We start from the raw sequence: 20,394 nt of genomic DNA on the forward strand, positions 1-20,394 counted from the left end.
ACCTGAATCCCCCATAGGGATGCAAGGCCCCTCCCACACACAAACATGAAGTTTGCAAAATGCCAAATGAACACGTTTAGGAGTACATAACATTAATTCTCAAAAACAAATCTTATATTCAAAGTTAGTGCCTGATGACCCAGCAAGGAAAATAAAAAACAGCCACACCAAAATAAATAACACCTAATTTCAAACTTTCACTCTTCACAGATGATATGATTGTATATCTGGAAAACACAAGGGATTCTACTACATAACTCTTAGAAGTGATCAGGGAATACAGCAGCATCTCAGGTTACAAAATCAATACTCATAAATCTGCAGCCTTTATATATACCAACAATAGTCATGCTGAAAATATAACCAAGGACTCTATTCCTTTTACAGTAGTGCCAAAGAAGATGAACTACCTGGGAATTTAACTAACAAAGAAAGTAAAATATCTCTATAATGAAAACTATGAAACCCTGAGAAAAGAAATAGCTGAGGGCGGCGCCTGTGGCTCAAGGAGTAGGGCGCCGGTCCCATATGCCGGAGGTGGCGGGTTCAAACCCAGCCCCGGCAAAAAACCAAAAAAAAAAAAAAAGAAATAGCTGAAGATATTAACAAATAAAAAAAATACCACATTCATGGCTGGGAACAATCAACATTGTTAAAATGTCCATAAACCCAAAGCAATATATGATTTTAATGCAATCCCTATTAAAGCTCCACTGTCATACTTTAAAGATCTCGAAAAAATAATACCTTGTTTTATATAGAATCAGAAAAAGCCTCGAATAGCCAAGACATTACTCAGCAATAAAAACAAAGCAGGAGGAATCACGCTACCAGACCTCAGACTATACTATAAATCGATAGTGATCAAAACAGCATGCTACTGCACAAAAACAGAGAAGTAGATGTCTGGAACAGAATAGAGAACCAAGAGATGAATCCAGCTACTTACCGTTATTTGATCTTTGACAAGCCAATTAAAAACATTCAGTGGAGAAAAGATTCCCTATTTAACAAATGGTGCTGAGTGAACTGGATGGCAACCTGTAGAAGACTGAAACTGGACCCACACCTTTCACCATTAACTAAGACTTTCACTGGATTAAAGATTTAAACTTAAGACATAAAACCATAAAAATACTACAAGAAAGTGCAGGGAAAACACTTGAAGAAATCAGCCTGGGCGAATATTTTATGAGGAGGAGCTCCCAGGCAATTGAAGCAACACCAAAAATACACTACTACTGAGACCTCATCAAACTAAAAAGCTTCTGCACAGCCAAGAACACAGTAAGTAAAGCAACAGACAGCCCTCAGAATGGGAAAAGATATTTGCAGGTTATGTCTCCAACAAAGGTTTAATAACCAGAATTCACAGAGAACTCAAACATATTAGCAAGAAAAGAACAAGTGATCCCATCTCAGGCTGGGCAAGGGACTTGAAGAAAAACTTCTCTGAAGAAGACAGGTGCACGGCTTACAGACAGACATATGAAAAAATGTTCATCATCCTTAATCATCAGAGAAATGCAAATCAAAACTGCTTTGAGATATCATCTAACTCCAGTAACATTAGCCCACATCACAAAATCCCAAAACCAGAGATATTGGCGTGGATGTGGAGAAAAGGGAACATTTCTACACTGCTGGTATAGACTATGCAAACTAATATGTTCCTTTTGGAAAGATGTTTGGAGAACACTTAGGGATCTAAAAACAGACCTGCCATTCGATCCTACAATTCTTCTACTAGGTATATATCCAGAAGACCAAAAACCATATTATAACAAAAGTATTTGTATCAGAATATTTAATGCAGCTCAATTCATAACTGCTAAATCATGGAAGAAGCCCAAGTGCCCATCAACCCACGAATGAATTAATAAATTGTGGTATATGTACACCATGGAATATTATGCAGCATTAAAGTCTATTATGGAGACTTTACCTCTTTCATGTTTACATGGATGGAGCTGGAACAATTTCTTCTTAGCAAAGTATCTCAAGAATGGAAGAAAAAGTATCCAATATACTCAGCCCTACTATGAAACCAATTTATAGCTTTCTTTTTCTTTTTTTTTTTTTTTTTTTGTAGACACAGAGTCTCACTGTACTGCCCTCGGTAGAGTGCCATGGCATCACACGGCTCACAGAAACCTCTAACTCTTGGGCTTACGCGATTCTCCTGCCTCAGCCTCCCGAGTAGCTGGGACTACAGGCACCCGCCACAACGCCCGGCTATTTTTTTGTTGCAGTTTGGCCGGGGCTGGGTTTGAACCCCCCACCCTCGGCATATGGGGCCAGCACCCTACTCACTGAGCCACAGACGCCGCCCAATTTATAGCTTTCTTATGAAAGCTATAATCCAATTGTAGCCCAAGAAGAAGAGGAAAGGGGATAGGGAGGGGAGGGGGCAGGATAGGTGGAGGGAGGGTGGTTGGTGGGACCACACTTACAGTGCATCTTACAAGGGTACGTGTGAAATTTACTAGGTGTAGAATATAAATGTCTAAACACAATAACTAAAAAAATGCCGTGAAGGGTATGTTAACCAGTTTGATAAAAATATTTCAAATTGTATATAAAACCAGCACCTTGTAACCATGATTGCATTAATGTACACAGCTATGATTTAAAAAACACACACACAAATTATCCTTTTTAAAAAGTCAATCACATAACGTATAAAGAGAAATAATGAAACAAAAGATTATTAGACTGCCAGAAATATTCAGATTCCTTACAAAGCTGCTTCCCATGTACTAACATAAAAGCTTATAAATAAGTGTACCTGGAGAAAAAATAAGTGAGGGCTTGGAGAACTGTTTAGGTGGGCACACTTGGCATGATGAAAGTCGGTACGTACCAAATATTTTATCGAAAATAAGGTATGTCCTTAAAGTAAAAGTGGTTGTCACAAGAGAAGCCAAATACTAAATGTATACTACATATTTTAATAATAGAATATATTTTATATTCAGAAAGAGAAAATACATTTTAAATCCTATGAAGGTTTTTCTTGGTATGAACGTCTCTCTCATGAATCAATAATTGATGCATCTGCACCGGTTTCTGAGCAGGCAACTGTTTAATTTAAGAACCAAGATCTGGCCCAAATTATCTAAATTAGCTTCCTGCCCTGACATGTTCACTGCCTTCAGTTTCACTTCAGCTACTCAAATAGACCTAGAACTTTCAATACATTTTCTCCATTAATGCTATATCAATAACTAAATAATAATCTTAAGCTCCAAAATCTCAATACATTTTGCCTCTTTCCATATTCAATCCTTTATTTAAAAAAATATAGAGTTACTTTGTAATCCTTTAACACTGATCCATATTTCTCATAAGCTCCTTTCAGGGAGCCAATTCATGAAGAGATGAAGTGGGGCCAGCAAGTTATTTTAATAAAGGAAAAGACAATATTATCCTTTATGTTGCACATCTGAGAGCTCCTTAACCCTCACTCTGCTTCCTGATTCTTTTTTGTAATAATTCATTCTTCATATTGCCTTCGTTTTTGTCCATAATTGTTATAAATATCTCACAATACAAAACCAACCTAAAAAGAAAGTTGATAAACATGATTAGTATTTCCACATGGATCCAATAGTAACCTGAGAAAATGATGCAGATGTGAAAAATGTATAATTTAACATCTACCTAAAGGAATCATTGCTATTTGACATATCTTGCTAATCTAGTAATATTATAGCCCATGCTTCCTTTACTGAGAAAACATCAGCCAACATTAATTTCTATTATTCAATTTGTGTGCATGAGCTACCAAAGCTCACCAATGATTCTCTTTGATCAGGGTACAGGTCGTGAGAACTTCCAAATCCAAAGGGTTCGAGGACCCACTGATGTGTCTGTAAAGGCAAGAAAGGGCCCTGGACCCAGGAAGTTCTCAGTGTCAGTGACAGAGGAACAGTCCTCCCATGTTTCTCGTGCTTGTTTCATGGCTTCATTCCCCAGCAACCAGGACCAACCCCCAAACCATCCCTGACTCCATGTGGCTCCCACCTGGGACAAAGACACGCCTTCACAGCACCATGGCAACCACACCAGCAGCACAAGCACTTGGGTTCATGCAGGAAGATGAAAATCCTGAAAGGAAGCTGGGAGATAAAGGCTTACTATTCCTCGTTTCCCACTGGTAGGAAGTAATTACAAAAATTACTTTAACACAAAGCTTCTGGTGAATGAATAGTTAGTAATTTGAGGGGAGAAGCCTAAGGCTCGGGGATTAAATTAAAAATATAAAAAGCTGAGTGATGTCATACAAGTACCCCCACCTTCCCTTAAAAAGTAGGCTGCTTAAAGTAAGCTCTTTAATGATGATGTAAACAATTTAATAGATAATCAGGGGTATATTTTGGTTTTCTTTATCTGAGTTTAGACAAGTGAATGATTGAACAGCAGAAGTGACCCTTTAATATTTTATTAACCATGGTGTTAAAATTTCAAATATAAAATAATTTCGTCCAAAGTAAAGATGCCAAAAACAGATGTAATTTTAATACCCTTAAAGCAGAAACTGAAAAAGAAGTAGACTAGTTTCTTAATCGTAGGCATGCCAAGTTTATGTTTGCTGCTTAATGGAAGGGTGGTATTCCTTTGCCAGAAACAGCAGTGCTCTGTGCTATAGGCACCTGCCAGCTCTGCACTAGAAGACACCATTATCTACACTGTGAAGTACACAGCTGCTCAAGGTCTTATTCTTAAAAGAGTAATCATGAGGCACAGCACTGCATCTGTGATTTTACTATTTAGTTCCATATATTTTAAAACAGCTCTTCCTATTTCTACACATTACAAAAAACAATGCAACCTCTCTATGAAGAGTCAAGGAAAGGAAATCTGCTCTCCATGGGACTGACTGGGGGTTTTTGTTTGTACCATATGATACATCATCTCAATAGTTTCAAAGCTGTGACTTTTGCTGAAAATTCAAATGGATATTTTTAGGGGACAGAGAAAAGAAATAGATGTTTGCATTTGATCGGGTAGAAGAGCTGAGGGTTCTCAAGTGTGGTGAAAATATGATTTTGGTTTCATTTCTGGGTTTAGTTTTACTTTTTGAGGACACAGTGTCTGCTTCACCTACAGCAAATATCTTTCATGGGCTCCCAGTTCTGTGCGATGTCCACCTTCTGACCCTCAGTGACACAGCTGGGAATGAGGGCGCAGAGACGTGCCAACCATCCACAAGCCAGACTCCCGAGCTAATTATCTCTACCCATCCCCACTGCAACACCCATTAACCCCGGGCTTGCCTAGGGGCTATGTGTTTGTGATTCACTCAATATTTCAATGGATCTTCTAACTTCATCTATCCAAATTGCACCCATTTGCCACCCTTTCACGAAGCCCATTTCTATTTCTTACTTGATATGTCTGGATTCTGGAAAGATAATTTTCTAGTCTTCTAGATCAGATCTGTTTTCTTTCCAATTGAGCTCCATCTCTCCAACTCACTGCTACTCACTCAGCCCAGGTCCTGACTGATTTCAACGTAGAGCACTTGCAGCAAACTACAAAACTCAAGTGGACGGCAATTCTGGGAAGCTGAACTGCCAAAGCCAAGAACTCTATCCAGGCAATCACTGTGACAACTACAAAACACAGCAGAGCATGGACAGAATTCTCCTTCCCCCACGGAACCCCGCTGGGCCAGAACGGCTTGCTGAGGATCAGAATACCTCCTGATGACTTCTGCTGTCAGAGAAATTGATGAAGACTGTGGCTCTCAAACACATTTCTTTCTAAGTATTAGCTTAGGCATTTTACTCTTCTGACTAACTCATTAAAAAAGACCCCACTTGTCTCCTAAAATAACATCTTAAAGTGGCCCAGAAAAAGTACTATGTTATATGGTACTTTAGTTTTCATTTAGAAATCAATGTACTTTTCTACCTTAGAATTTGTTCAATTTTACATTTTAGAACGATGAAATACATAAAAGGATATTCTTAATTTACACTTGGAAGGTACTTCGTCTGTGAGAAAGCTTGGCTCTCAGTTCTGTGACCAAGAAGTTGGAGTGACTTAAAAGCTACAGTGTGGTACTTAAGAGTTGTAACTCTAAATTACTTTCTACTCCAAGGAAGAGAGTTACACTTCTAACATACATGGTTACGATTTAAGACCCTTGAAGAACGTAAATTGATATTACCCACAGCTCAATTCAATCAGAACTTCGTAAATAATAAAATGAAAGTCAATAAGTTCATATTAAGGTTTACCATGGAACATTCCTAGAGAAATGAATAGTTTTATTTTGCTTCAAAATTTAAGAGATAGAGAATTAAAAGAATTTCCTGTGCTTTGACCCAGGATCACTGAAAACTTTCCCAAGATACATTACCATAATTTGTGGCCCCCTTCCAGGAGAAGGCACACTTCTATTCATGACTGACAGACGAAATAAACACTCAGCCATGCATACTTGAAAGCAATTCTTATTGTAAACTGAGTGTGTTAATGTTGGTGCTACTGGAACTGATATTTTGAATAATTTTCTAAAAAAAGTTCCAAATTTCCTTAATCCTAACCAACCCACTTAAATGTATGTATTCTGACTACTAAGCTACTTTTCCTATTCTATCATCTAAAAACACAGTAAGTATTACTCACAATATTTCAAGAAAAATATCTCTCCTTTCTGTAAATATCAAACTAATATTTATAGAAACAGATGCCTTCAGGAACTGAATTATACTAACAGGAAACAGCTTGATGACACTATACTCGTGACAGATGAGACGAATGGGAGGACGGCCACATCGCCAACCTAACTTACAACTCCCCCAGACAATTCGATAACATGTGCTTTTCTGAAATGTATTTAGCCATTGCTCTGAAGAACATTAGAAATTAATAATATGCAGCACACGAGACCTTCAGAAAAAGCTCAGTGTTGTACTATTATTCTTTGACATAACCAGTCTTCTGATTCCGTGACATTTTTAGAATGTGAAAACACAATGAGAGATGAGATTCACACGTGCACAACCTGAAGACAAATAACATCTGACTATTTGACTTTGACAAAACTCTTAATGCGTAAACCTTTTGCCACATACTTGATTATTAACAGCTATGAAATAACACCAGCTAGTCTTCCTTATGCACCTACTGCTGTTGAATGTTATACTCAACAATTTGCATTATGTCTACTACTTAATGCAATGGTGCAAGGTCTTTTATTTCTTTATTCACAGGTAAAGAAATTGAGTCTCAAAGGCCAAGTACTAATCTAAGATGTCGGGGCAAATTGCTGTTGAGTTACTATTCGTATCAGCTGTGACTGAGGAGCTCATGCCCCTGTGTTGGTCCACACTGGGGGAGGCAGGCTCACATCTCATACGCTGTATTTACTAACATGGTCCTGTTGTTCCAACTCAGAAAGTTCTCAAAAAGGTTCAGGCTGAACTAACTCTAAGCTTCTTCTCTGTGAGGGCAATTTCTCTCTCTAATTTACAAACATATCTCCTTCATACCAAGTTCTTTTCAGATTTCATTGAGACAAATGCTCAAAATAGGAAACGTTCACATGCCATACTTTGACTTTACTCTCACTGACTTTGAAATAAAATTCAACGAAAGATTTGACTCATTGTCTCCTCCATGGAGTAAAAAGTTTTGCAAAACAGACTTTAAAGTGAAATAGGACAATTATTTCCAAACATATTCATCTCACTGGTAATACAACAAAATGCAACTCTTTACTATGCCGATGTATCTTATTTTAACAGTTTTAAAATAACATTAATAATATGTAAGATACTTCTGGAAAGCACAAATACATGTATTTCCAAATTTTAACATAAACTAAAGAAAAGAAAGTTTTAAAGTAAAACTTTTCAAGGAAATCATAAGTAACAGACGCATCAAGGCCATAAGACTGCACTGGAGTAAAATGATGCCAAGAACACAGAACTTCTCTGGGCATGTTTGAAAAGAAGAGCCGCACGCCATGGTTTACAAATACCAATGCTTCTGCTGTCTCCACATAATACAAAAGCACGTGACAATCACATTCCCTTAATTCCTGGGAGGGTTGTTTTGATAATATCTGAAACTATATTTCATTATTAAGCTTTGTTACAGACGCCTACCTGGGTAGTGGAAGTCTCTGGACATATCTACAGGAGCCCGCTCCACTGCCGACCTCTTGTAGACAACGTGAATCCTTCCTTTTTCTTCCTCCATCTGTTTACCTTTTTCCAAGGGTTCAATGAAATACTCTTCATTATCACTTTTTATCATTCCAGCCTAGATTAAGCATAAAAAGTATTAGTTTAAAAACATGTATCTACCACCTTCAGCTCATGAGTACTTCTTTTTAAATTGCAAGAATATAATTTGTGAAAACGAAAGCTTTTTCTTTCCACATTTCGCTATGTATTTAAAATGGCTAACCACAATTTACATCAGATAAAAATTCACATATAATAGGGATTTACAAAGTTCATATAAGGTAGGAAGCATAATTCACATAGGGTCCAAATAAGGAAGTCATACAGTGTACACATTTCATCAGACTGCAGAAGTGCTTTATATATTCCACTTGGTTATTTTATCTCTAAAAGAAATTCTATGGGACACAGAAGCTCACAAACATCTCTAATAACGCCTTTTGGGAAAAATTCTAGAGAATCCTCAAAACGTCTCTAATACAGCCTTTTTGGAAAGAAGTCTGGAGAATGCTCAAAGAGCTAAAAGTAGACCTTCCACTTGATCCTGAAATCCCATCAGTAGGCATCTACCCAGAAGAAAAAAATCATTTTACCATGAGGACATTTGCACTTGAATGTATACAGCAGCTCAATTCACAATCACAAAGATGTGGAAACAACCTAAGTGCCCATCTACCCATGAATGGATTAACAAACTGTGGCATATGTACACCCTGGAGACTTTACATCTTTTGTATTAACCTGATGGAACTGGAGAAAGTTCTCCCTATTCTTCCATCTCAAGGATGGAAAAAGAAGCATTCCATGTACTCAATACTAGTTTGAAACCAGCAGATGAACAACTGCAGAGCTACATGAGAGAAAAACACATCTCAAATTCCAGATTGGGGGAGGGGGAGACCTCAGTAAGCCCCCAGCTAACAGGCACATTAGAGGGGTGTGCGGCTCACCTCCTGGGTGAAAGACTCAAAGTACAACTCAGACTTTTCCTCACAAATGCAAACAATGTAACCTAATAGTATGAACACTTATGTTAATCTGAGATAAAAAATATATCTAATTTCCCATAATGACTGTGGTGGAGCTGTTGTCTGTGCATCTTAAGTTTGCTGTTTTAAAATTCATTTACATCTCCTTCCCCTAACACTATGGCATGTCCTGGAGGAGTTCCGTGCTATGCTCAGTTATTTGTCTTTAAATAGCCTCTTTAATATGCTGTGGAAACCTCACATTTATAATATGTATTAATTTGAATAACTAACTCAGATTTGTCCTTGCTTAATCTAACTTCATTATATATATCATATACATATATAATATATTATACATATTTTCTTTCCTTCCTTAAGCTCTATCCTTTCACACTAAAATCCTATCCTACTCCATCCATCTGGAATTTGATCCAATTCCTTCCATCTCTCTATTGTTTTTTCTGACTCTCTTTCATCTTTTGATTATTTAGAAAACACCAGGGCTGTACCCAGTACTATAGCTAAACACAAATGATGGTTTGTCTAAACCAGGCATCCTCAAACTTTTTAAACAGGGGGCCAATTCATTGTCCTTCAGACCATTGGAGGACTGGACTATAGTTTAAAAAAAAAAAAAACTATGAACAAATTCCTATGCACACTGCACATATCTTATTTTGAAGTAAAAAACAAAATGGGAACAAATACAATTCACACTGCTTCATGTGGCCCACGGGCCGCAGTTTGAGGACACCTTGTCTAAACTATGTCCTCCCTTAAGCACTAACTCCACATATGTTCAGGTACTTTCAACTCACATTTATCCTTTAAAGTTCATATAATAATATGTCGCATTTATTTAAATGTTAACATATTCATTTGAAGGCAAAATTGAATAAATAATTTATTAGTGTGGGAATCATAATCATTTTGAAAACATGTAGGAGATTTACAGGTCTTATTTTTTTCCTGAGTTCCTCAACTGATTCTATATTTTCACCCATGAGGTCACTGTCTCTCATGGATTACAGGCAAGACAGGGTTTCTTACCCTTCTAACTAACAGTCTGATGTTTCTGCCATCATGGTGTCATGAATGGGAGGTGCCCTCGCCAGCAGGTGCTTCCAGCTAGGACACCTCTGATAGCAGCTTTTCTGTTTCAGGTGGTTCTGGCCCCTCTTCTTTTCTGACTGCTGCCACCGGACAAGGCTCTCCACCTTCTTCCCCTGGATACTCCTCCCGGGACTCCTACAAGCCATGGCAGCTCTGCGTGCCACATCTGTACCCACTTCATGCTGTGCACATGCAGACTGCCCTGGAAACTATGAAGCTGTATATTGCAGGAAAACATAAACAAAGCAACCCCACGGTTCTTGGTCCTTACCTTCTGGACCAACTCCTACCCTGCACCAGTGGCCCCTTAGCAGAGACGCAGACCTTCCAGATAGACACTCCTACAGGTAGTTTGTTTTTTTTTTTCCTCATATGGCAATTTATATCTACTCCTGTACTGTGAAAATACACAGTATTTTTCACAAGTGGAATTATTGATTCTTCCCTCTTCGAAGTTGTTCAATGTCAATGGATTCCTCTCCTCTACAAATACTATTTCCAATATTTTCTCATGTTTTTAAATTTTCCTTTTAATTTCTTCAACATTATGTCATGTTTGCATATCTCAAACCTCAATACTCATGGCTTTTTTCCTTCTTGACCATGGATGGATTCATAATGTCCATGAAAAACATCCACTTGAATGTTTGCCTCAGAAGGTGTGGAGAAAGGTTTTAGAGGGAATGGAGTGAGTCCTCTTGTCTCCTGGCCCTTAACACAAATTTCAGGGTTGGGTTTACCTCAAGGTTAAACTTTTCATTCCCTGTCTCCCCACAGGACGGGTAGGTGCTGAGGCAGGCACATCTGTCTCCATTCACCTTTGACTCCTCACACTCCATCATAATTCCTGCCACAACACATGTGCTCAAGAAACTTCTGATGAAAAACTACATGAGTGGGTGGTTCATGAGTGGTGTGAGTGAGAGGGGGAAGAGTTTTTAGAAACTCTTGGTGGTTTTCCCAAGGTGAGAGGATGCTGTGCTGGCGACGTGAGGGAGGCGTCCCAGGTGGGGAAGGCGTCCTAGGTGGGGAAGGCGTCCCAGGTGGGGAAGGCGTCCAGGTGAGGAAGGCGTCCCAGGTGGGGAAGGCGTCCCAGGTGAGGGAGGCGTCCAGGTGAGGGAGGCATCCCAGGTGAGGGAGGCGTCCCAGGTGAGGGAGGCGTCCCAGGTGAGGAAGGCGTCCCAGGTGGGGAAGGCATCCAGGTGGGGAAGGCGTCCAGGTGAGGAAGGCGTCCCAGGTGAGGAAGGCATCCCAGGTGAGGAAGGCGTCCCAGGTGGGGAAGGCGTCCCAGGTGGGGAAGGCGTCCCAGGTGGGGAAGGCATCCAGGTGAGGAAGGCGTCCCAGGTGGGGAAGGCGTCCCAGGTGGGGAAGGCGTCCCAGGTGAGGAAGGCGTCCCAGGTGGGGAAGGTGTCCCAGGTGAGGGAGGCGTCCAGGTGAGAGAGGCGTCCCAGGTGGGGAAGGCATCCCAGGTGAGGGAGGTGTCCAGGTGAGAGAGGCGTCCCAGGTGAGGAAGGCGTCCCAGGTGGGGAAGGCGTCCAGGTGAGGGAGGCGTCCAGGTGAGGGAGGCGTCCAGGTGAGGGAGGCGTCCCAGGTGGGGAAGGCATCTCAGGTGAGGGAGGCGTCCCAGGTGAGGAAGGCGTCCCAGGTGGGGAAGGCATCTCAGGTGAGGGAGGCGTCCCAGGTGAGGAAGGCGTCCCAGGTGGGGAAGGTGTCCCAGGTGAGGGAGGCGTCCAGGTGAGAGAGGCGTCCCAGGTGGGGAAGGCATCCCAGGTGAGGGAGGCGTCCAGGTGAGAGAGGCGTCCCAGGTGAGGAAGGCGTCCCAGGTGGGGAAGGCGTCCAGGTGAGGGAGGTGTCCAGGTGAGGAAGGCGTCCCAGGTGGGGAAGGCGTCCAGGTGAGGGAGGCGTCCAGGTGAGGGAGGCGTCCAGGTGAGGGAGGCGTCCCAGGTGAGGGAGGCGTCCAAGTGAGGCAGCGCAGGTGCGAGTGAAGGGGTTGGAGAGGGAAAGCTCATGGTGGGCAGCAGGTGAGGGAGCCTGTCTTCAGAGAAGAGGCTGTGCAGGTGGCTCTGGGAACAGTGTGTGGAGCAGTGGCACTGCCCGGGGTCTGAATTTCAGTATGTGGGAGTAGAGAACAGAAGAGGAAGAAGAGAAGGAAGAAGGGATGAAAGGAAGAGGAAGGAAAGAAAAGAGAGAGAATGCAGATGAGACGTACGACAACACAGTGCTCTTCAGATGGGTCTAAGTGTCGGACGGAATCAAAGGCTAGAGAGCAAGCAAGCAAAGAGCAGAAATGATAGTCCAGGTGGCAAAGGTGGCGATGGGGAGGGAAAAGAGGAGTGAAGAAGGAAAGGAGGAATTAATTCAAAAGTGATTACATGAAAAATTAAAGCATTGGGTACCTTATAGAATGTAAGCACCTCTCCTCGAAACCTTCCAAGGTCCCCCCTTCTCACTCAGATTCATAACCAAGTTCTTACCAGGCCCACCTAGACCCTCCCTGATCTCAGCAGCAGCAACTTTGAGATGCCGTCAGTTCTTGAACCTGCTCACTCTCTCCTCTGTTGGTTCCATTCCAGCCAACATAGGCTGCTTGCCCACCCGTCCTTGAATACCCCGGCACGTGCTTCTGAGACCTTTGCAGCTGGCTCTTTCTTCTACTTGGAATCTTCTTCTAGGACCCCACATGCCTGAGTCCTTGGGTAAGTGTAAACTTCTCAGAGAAGTAAACCCCGATTACCCGCCTGCCTCCTTCCCCTGCTCTCAAAGCCCAGGAGACTGTGCAGCCCACTGTGTCCGCTGCCCGTGGTCAGCCTCCCACCCCAGCCTGCCCATCAGGATTGACTTCTAGTCTGTTTTGTTTACTGTGTCTCCCAGCACCTGCAAGAGTGCCTGGCACAAAATAGTTAATCAATAAATATTTCTTTTTTTTTTGTTCCTTTTTTTATTGTTGGGGATTCATTGAGGGTACTATAAGCCAGGTTACACTGATTGCAATTGTTAAGTAAAGTCCCTCTTGCAATCATGTCTTGCCCCCATAAAGTGTGACACACACCAAGGCCCCACCCCACTCCCTCCGAGTGCCAGCTTAGACCATGCCTTGGTTTCAAGGTTACATGACTAGAAAACAAACACTTACAGAAGCTTACAAAACGTTCACAGAAGCAGAAACGCCAAACGCAGAACCTGACTGGAAGTCAAGAAGCAGTTAATTGATTTTATCTTAACCATGTTCACCTAAAGTAGTGACGAAAATTTCTGACCAGCAGCGGGGAAGCAAAGAACTGTAACCCACCCTAGAGGCAGAGCATGATGGAAGCCGAGTAACAGCTTCCTTGCATCTGGGCACTGTGAGTCTGGGGAGATAGGACTCCAGGCATCTCTGGCTGGTGGGATCTGCCTATCATCACCCCTGTGAGGATACAGGGAGTCAGCGAGAGACTTCTGGACCCCAATAGGAGGACTAAAAAAGTGGAAAAACGGCAAGTGGTCGCGTGTGTTCAATCCATCTAAACCCGCCCGCAACTGTAAGTTCAGTAGCAGTGACACTGCAAACCAGAAAGGTCTTACCTGTGATCTGTTTTGGTGTCTTTCGACTTGGCACTCAGTTGAACTGCCTTGGGGAGAGACTGAGCGGGAGAGCGGAGAACATTCGCCATTGTGTAGGGCCCCAGTCTGAGCCGCTGAGCCAGACGGAGATAATAGTGTTTGGCTGTGGGTCACAGGGAGCCATTGTGAGTGATCTGCCCCGGCAAGCTCCGCCCTCAGGATTGCAGAGCTAGAATCGGGTGGGAGCTGGTAACCCAGTGACCGAGTAGCCTAAGGGCGGGGTCTGAGCCGCCTTGCAGCCCTAACCCTCAGGGGCAGAATGAGACCGGTTTTGGCACACTGGGTAAGTGGATAGCCACTTCAGCAGTGATTCCAATGACAAGCACTTTCCTGGGAAAGCTTCTGCTCAGCAAGTTTACAAGTTCAAAGTGCCTTTTAAGTGGGCTGAAGAGAGATTTAGGGTGTCTACCTGCTGGGGTTTGAGAAATCAGCAGCCTCCAGTCGTATCAGAACTGTGATTAACATCTCATACCCCAGAAGACCACGTGTTGCCCAGACAATATTCAATAACATATACATACTGCTTTGTTTTTGGTTGTGTTATTTTTGGTTTGGTTGGGTTTTTTTGTTTATGTTGATGATATTGTTTTGTTTTTTAATTTCAACCTTTCCATATCCGTACAGATCCTTTTTCTTTCTCAATTTTTCTAGTTTAATTATAATTTCCCATTGCTGTCTTTTTCAATAACTAGAACTTCATTTTTGCTAGCGTTTCTACCACTATTATTTGGTTTTTCACCCAATTTTAATCCGTAAAGTTTTCTGTTTGCTTGTTTTGGTTTGATTTATAGCATTTTGTCTTTCCTCTCTACTTGGTGGAGGCGGGGTACTGTGTCTGATCAGGTTAGCAAAGAGCTGCTAACATCAAGGGAACCATCCAACTGGGCACCCCCAGAAGGTGGGTTTTTTTAAAGTTGTGTCAAAGTACCCTACTGTACACCTATATTGCTCTGTCTCCCTCTTTCTGTGCCTCTCTTCTTTTTGTCAATATTCCTTTTATCCACACCCTCTCCTTTCTCTATTTTTTTTTCTTATCACTCAGTCCTCCTTTCTTTCATCCCTTTTTTGCTCTTCAACCTTCTCACCCTTCTGGTCCTGTAACCCTTAGTCCACAGGCAAGAGAACGTAAAGAGCAAGAGGAAGTGAAAGGAAATTAGGGCAAGGAAACAGATAAAAGAAATCACTCATGAGGAAGACTCAGCAGAAAACTCCAGGCAACATGAAGAACCAGTCCAGAACAACCCCGCCAAGGGACCATGAGGTAGCTACTGCAGAGGATTCCACATATAAAGAAATGTTAGGAATGACAGAAAGGGAATTTAGAATACACATGTTGAAAACAATGACAGAAATGATGGAAACAATGAAGGAAACTGCTAATAAAGTGGAAAATAACCAAAAGGAAATCCAAAAACAGAATCAAATCAGAGATGAACGATATGAAGAATATAAAAAAGATATAGCAGAGCTGCAGGAACTGAAACAGTCAATTATGGAACTTAAAGATGCAATGGAAAGTATTAGCAATAGGTTAGACCATGCAGAAGAAAGAATTTCAGAGGTAGAAGACAAAGTTCTTGAGTTAACTCAGATAGTAAAAGAGGCAGAAAAGAAGAGAGAGAAAGCAGAACGTTCGCTGTCAGAATTATGGGACTTTATGAAGCATTCCAACATATGAGTTATAGGAATCCCAGAAGGGGAAGAAGAATGCCCGAGAGGAATGGAAGCCATACTAGAGAATATTATAAAAGAAAATTTCCCAAATATCACCGAAGATTATGACACACTGCTTTCACAGGGATATCGGACCCCAGGTCACCTCAACTCTAACCGAGCTTCTCCAAGACACATTGTGATGAACCTGTCCAAAGTCAAGACAAAAGAAAAGATTCTGCAAGCTGCCAGGAGTAAGCGCCAGTTGACCTACAGGGGCAAATCCATCAGAGTGACCGCAGACTTCTCTAATGAAACTTTGCAAGCAAGAAGACAATGGTCATCTACCTTTAATCTACTTAAACAGAACAATTTCCAGCCCAGAATTCTGTACCCTGCTAAGCTAAGCTTCAAAATTGACGGAGAAATCAAATCATTTACGGATATACAAGCATTGAGGAAATTCGCCACAACAAGACCAGCTCTACAGGAAATACTTCAACCTGTTCTGCACCCTGACCACCACAATGGATCAGCAGCAAAGTAAGAACTTAGAAATTAAAGGACAGAACCTAACCTCCACACTGATGCAAATGATAAAACTAAGCAATGGACTCTCACAAAATAAGACGAATAGAATACTACCACACTTATCAATTATCTCAATACACGTTAATGGCTTGAATTCCCCACTGAAGAGACATAGATTGGCTGACTGGATTAAAAAACACAAGCCATCCATTTGCTATCTGCAAGAAACACACCTGGCTTCAAAAGACAAATTAAAGCTCCGAGTCAAGGGTTGGAAGACAATTTTTCAGACAAATGGAATTCAGAAGAAAAGAGGAGTTACAATCTTATTTTCAGATACATGTGGATTTAAAGCAACTAAATTCAAAAAAGACAAAGATGGTCACTTTATATTGGTCAAGGGAAAAATACAACAAGAAGACATTTCAATTCTAAATATTTATGCACCCAATTTAAATGCTTCCAGACCTCACTCAGTCTGAGCAATATGATATCTGATAATACCATCATAACAGGGGACATTAACACTCCTCTTACAGAACTGGACAGATCCTCTAAACAGAAATTAAACAAAGATATAAGAGATTTAAATGAGACCCTAGAACAACTGTGCTTGATAGATGCATATAGAACACTCCACCCCCAAAATAAAGAATATACATTCCTCTCATCACCCCATGGAACATTCTCCAAAATTGATCATATCCTGGGACACAAAACAAATATCAACAGAATCAAAAGAATTGAAATTTTACCTTGTATCTTCTCAGACCATAAGGCACTAAAGGTGGAACTCAACTCTAACAAAAACGCTCGACCCCACCCAAAGGCATGGAAATTAAACAATCTTCTGTTGAATAACAGATGGGTGCAGGAAGAAATAAAACAGGAAATCACTAACTTCCTTGAGCATAACAACAATGAAGACACAAGCTACCAAAACATGTGGAATACTGCAAAAGCAGTTTTGAGAGGAAAATTCATCACTTTAGATATCTACATTCGAAAAACAGAAAGAGAGCGCATCAACAATCTCACAAGTGATCTTATGGCATTGGAAAAAGAAGAACAATCTGACTCTAAACTCAGTAGAAGAAAATAAATCTCCAAAATCAAATCAGAGATCAATGAAATTGAAAACAAAAGAATCATTCAGAAATTAATGAAACAAGGAGTTGGTTTTATGAAAAAATAAATAAAATAGATAAACCATTGGCCAGACTAACGAGGAACAGAAAAGTAAAATCTCTAGTAACCTCAATCAGAATTGACAAAGGGGAAATAACAACTGATCCCACAGAGATACAAGAGATCATCTCTGAATACTACCAGAAACTCTATGCCCAGAAACTTGACAATGTGAAGGAAATGGATCAATATTTGGAATCACACCCTCTCCCTAGACTCAGCCAGGAAGAAATAGAGCTCCTGAACAGACCAATTTCAAGCACTGAGATCAAAGAAATAATAAAAAATCTTCCATCCAAAAAATGCCCTGGTCCAGATGGCTTCACTCCAGAATTCTATCAAATCTTCAAGGAAGAGCTTATTCCTGTACTGCAGAAATTATTCCAAAAAATTGAGGAAGAAGGAATCTTCCCCAACACATTCTATGAAGCAAACATCAACCTGATACCAAAACCAGGAAAAGACCCAAACAAAAAGGAGAATTTCAGACCAATCTCACTCATGAATATAGATGCAAAAATTCTCAACAAAATCCTAGCCAATAGATTACAGCTTATCATCAAAAAAGTCATTCATCATGATCAAGTAGGCTTCATCCCAGGGATGCAAGGCTGGTTTAACATACGCAAGTCCATAAACGTTATCCACCATATTAACAGAGGCAAAAATAAAGATCACATGATCCTCTCAATAGATGCAGAAAAAGCATTTCATAAAATCCAGCATCCTTTTCTAATTAGAACACTGAAGAGTATAGGCATAGGTGGCACATTTCTAAAACTGATTGAAGCTATCTATGACAAACCCACAGCCAATATTTTACTGAATGGAGTAAAACTGAAAGCTTTTCCTCTTAGAACTGGAACCAGATAAGGTTGTCCTCTGTTACCTTTACTATTCAACATAGTGCTGGAAGTTCTAGCCAATACAATTCAGCAAGACAAGGAAATGAAGGGAATCCAAATGGGAGCAGAGGAGGTCAAACTCTCCCTCTTTGCTGACGACATGATCTTATACTTAGAGAACCCCAAACTCAACCACAAGACTCCTAGAAGTCATCAAAAAATACAGTAATGTTTCAGGATATAAAATCAATGTCCACAAGTCAGTAGCCTTTGTGTACACCAATAACAGTCAAGATGAGAAGCTAATGAAGGACACAACTCCCTTCACCATAGTTTCAAAGAAAATGAAATACCTAGGAGTATACCTAACGAAGGAGGTGAAGGACCTCTATAAAGAAAACTATGAAATCCTCAGAAAGGAAATAGCAGAGGATATTAACAAATGGAAGAACATACCATGCTCATGGCTTGGAAGAATCAACATTGTTAAAATGTCTATACTTCCCAAAGCAATCTACCTATTCAATGCCATTCCTACCAAAATACCAACATCATACTTTCAAGATTTGGAAAAAATGATTCTGCGTTTTGTATGGAACCGGAAAAAACCCCGTATAGCTAAGGCAGTTCTTAGTAATAAAAATACAGCTGGGGGTATCAGCATACCAGATTTTAGTCTGTACTACAAAGCCATAGTGCTCAAGACAGCATGGTACTGGCACAAAAACAGAGACCTAGACACTTGGAATCGAATTGAAAACCAAGAAATGAAACTAACATCTTACAACCACCTAATCTTTGATAAACCAAACAAGAACATACCTTGGGGGAAAGACTCCCTATTCAGTAAATGGTGTTGGGAGAACTGGATGTCTACATGTAAAAGACTGAAACTGGACCCACACCTTTCCCCACTCACAAAAATTGATTCAAGATGGATAAAGGACTTAAATTTAAGGCATGAAACAATAAAAATCCTCCAAGAAAGCATAGGAAAAACACTGGAAGATATTGGCCTGGGGAGAAAGACTTCATGAAGAAGACTGCCATGGCAATTGCAACAACAACAAAAATAAACAAATGGGACTTCATTAAACTGAAAAGCTTCTGTACAGCTAAGGAGACAATAACCAAAGCAAAGAGACAACCTACACAATGGGAAAGGATATTTGCATATTTTCAATCAGACAAAAGCTTGATAACTAGGATCTATAGAGAACTCAAATTAATCCACATGAAAAAAGCCAACAATCCCATACATCAATGGGCAAGAGACTTGAATAGAACTTTCTGTAAAGATGACAGACGAATGGCTAGCAAACACATGAAAAAATGTTCATCATCTCTATATATTAGAGAAATGCAAATCAAAACAACCCTGAGATATCATCTAACCCCAGTGAGAATGGCCCACATCACAAAAGCTCAAAACTGCAGACGCTGGCGTGGATGTGGAGAGAAGGGAACACTTTTACACTGCTGGTGGGACTGCAAACTAGCTACAACCTTTCTGGAAGGAAGTATGGAGAAACCTCAAAGCACTCAAGCTAGACCTCCCATTTGATCCTGCAATCCCATTACTGGGCATCTACCCAGAAGGAAAAAAATCCTTTTATCATAAGGACACTTGTACTAGACTGTTTATTGCAGCTCAATTTACAATCGCCAAAATGTGGAAAAAGCCTAAATGCCCACCAACCCAGGAATGGATTAACAAGCTGTGGTATATATATATCATGGGATACTATTCAGCCATTAAAATAATGGAGACTTTACATCCTTCGTATTAACCTGGATGGAAGTGGAAGACATTATTCTTAGTAAAGCATCACAAGAATGGAGAAGCATGAATCCTATGTACTCAATCTTGATATGAGGACAATTAATGACAATTAAGGTTATGGGGGGGGAAGCAGAAATAGGGACGGAGGGCGGGGTGGGGCTTTGGTGTGTGTCACACTTTATGGGGGCAAGACATGATTGCAAGAGGGACTTTACCTAACAATTGCAATCAGTGTAACCTGGCTTATTGTACCCTCAATGAATCTCCAACTAATAAAAAAGAAAAAAAAAAGAAATCCCCACCCCCCAACCCCACCCTGCCTCAGCCTCCTAGAGTGCTGGGAGTACAGATGTGACATGTGTGCCCGTACACATGTCACAAAAAAAGAACTGTAACCCAGACAAATGGTCATAGCTGCAAACAAACTGGATGTGGGACGCATCTTCTCAGTGGCAACAGCTAAAGCTGTTAAAAGAAAGGAGGAAGGAAAGTCCATGATGGGC

At 40.8% G+C, this 20,394-nt stretch overlaps 1 protein-coding gene across 1 annotated transcript in view; it reads right to left on the reverse strand.

Annotated features, from left to right (window-relative positions):
* The window catches only part of ADAMTS3 (ADAM metallopeptidase with thrombospondin type 1 motif 3), a 302,681-nt gene that overhangs the window by 116,263 nt on the left and 166,024 nt on the right, over positions 1-20,394 (reverse strand). The window contains exon 6 of the mRNA XM_053571068.1: positions 8,124-8,280. Coding sequence (XP_053427043.1) covers positions 8,124-8,280 — 157 coding nt within the window. The remainder of the gene's footprint in view (positions 1-8,123; positions 8,281-20,394) is intronic.

The sequence above is a fragment of the Nycticebus coucang genome, chromosome 1 (genome assembly GCF_027406575.1).
Source record: "Nycticebus coucang isolate mNycCou1 chromosome 1, mNycCou1.pri, whole genome shotgun sequence".
NCBI lineage: Eukaryota > Metazoa > Chordata > Mammalia > Primates > Lorisidae > Nycticebus > Nycticebus coucang.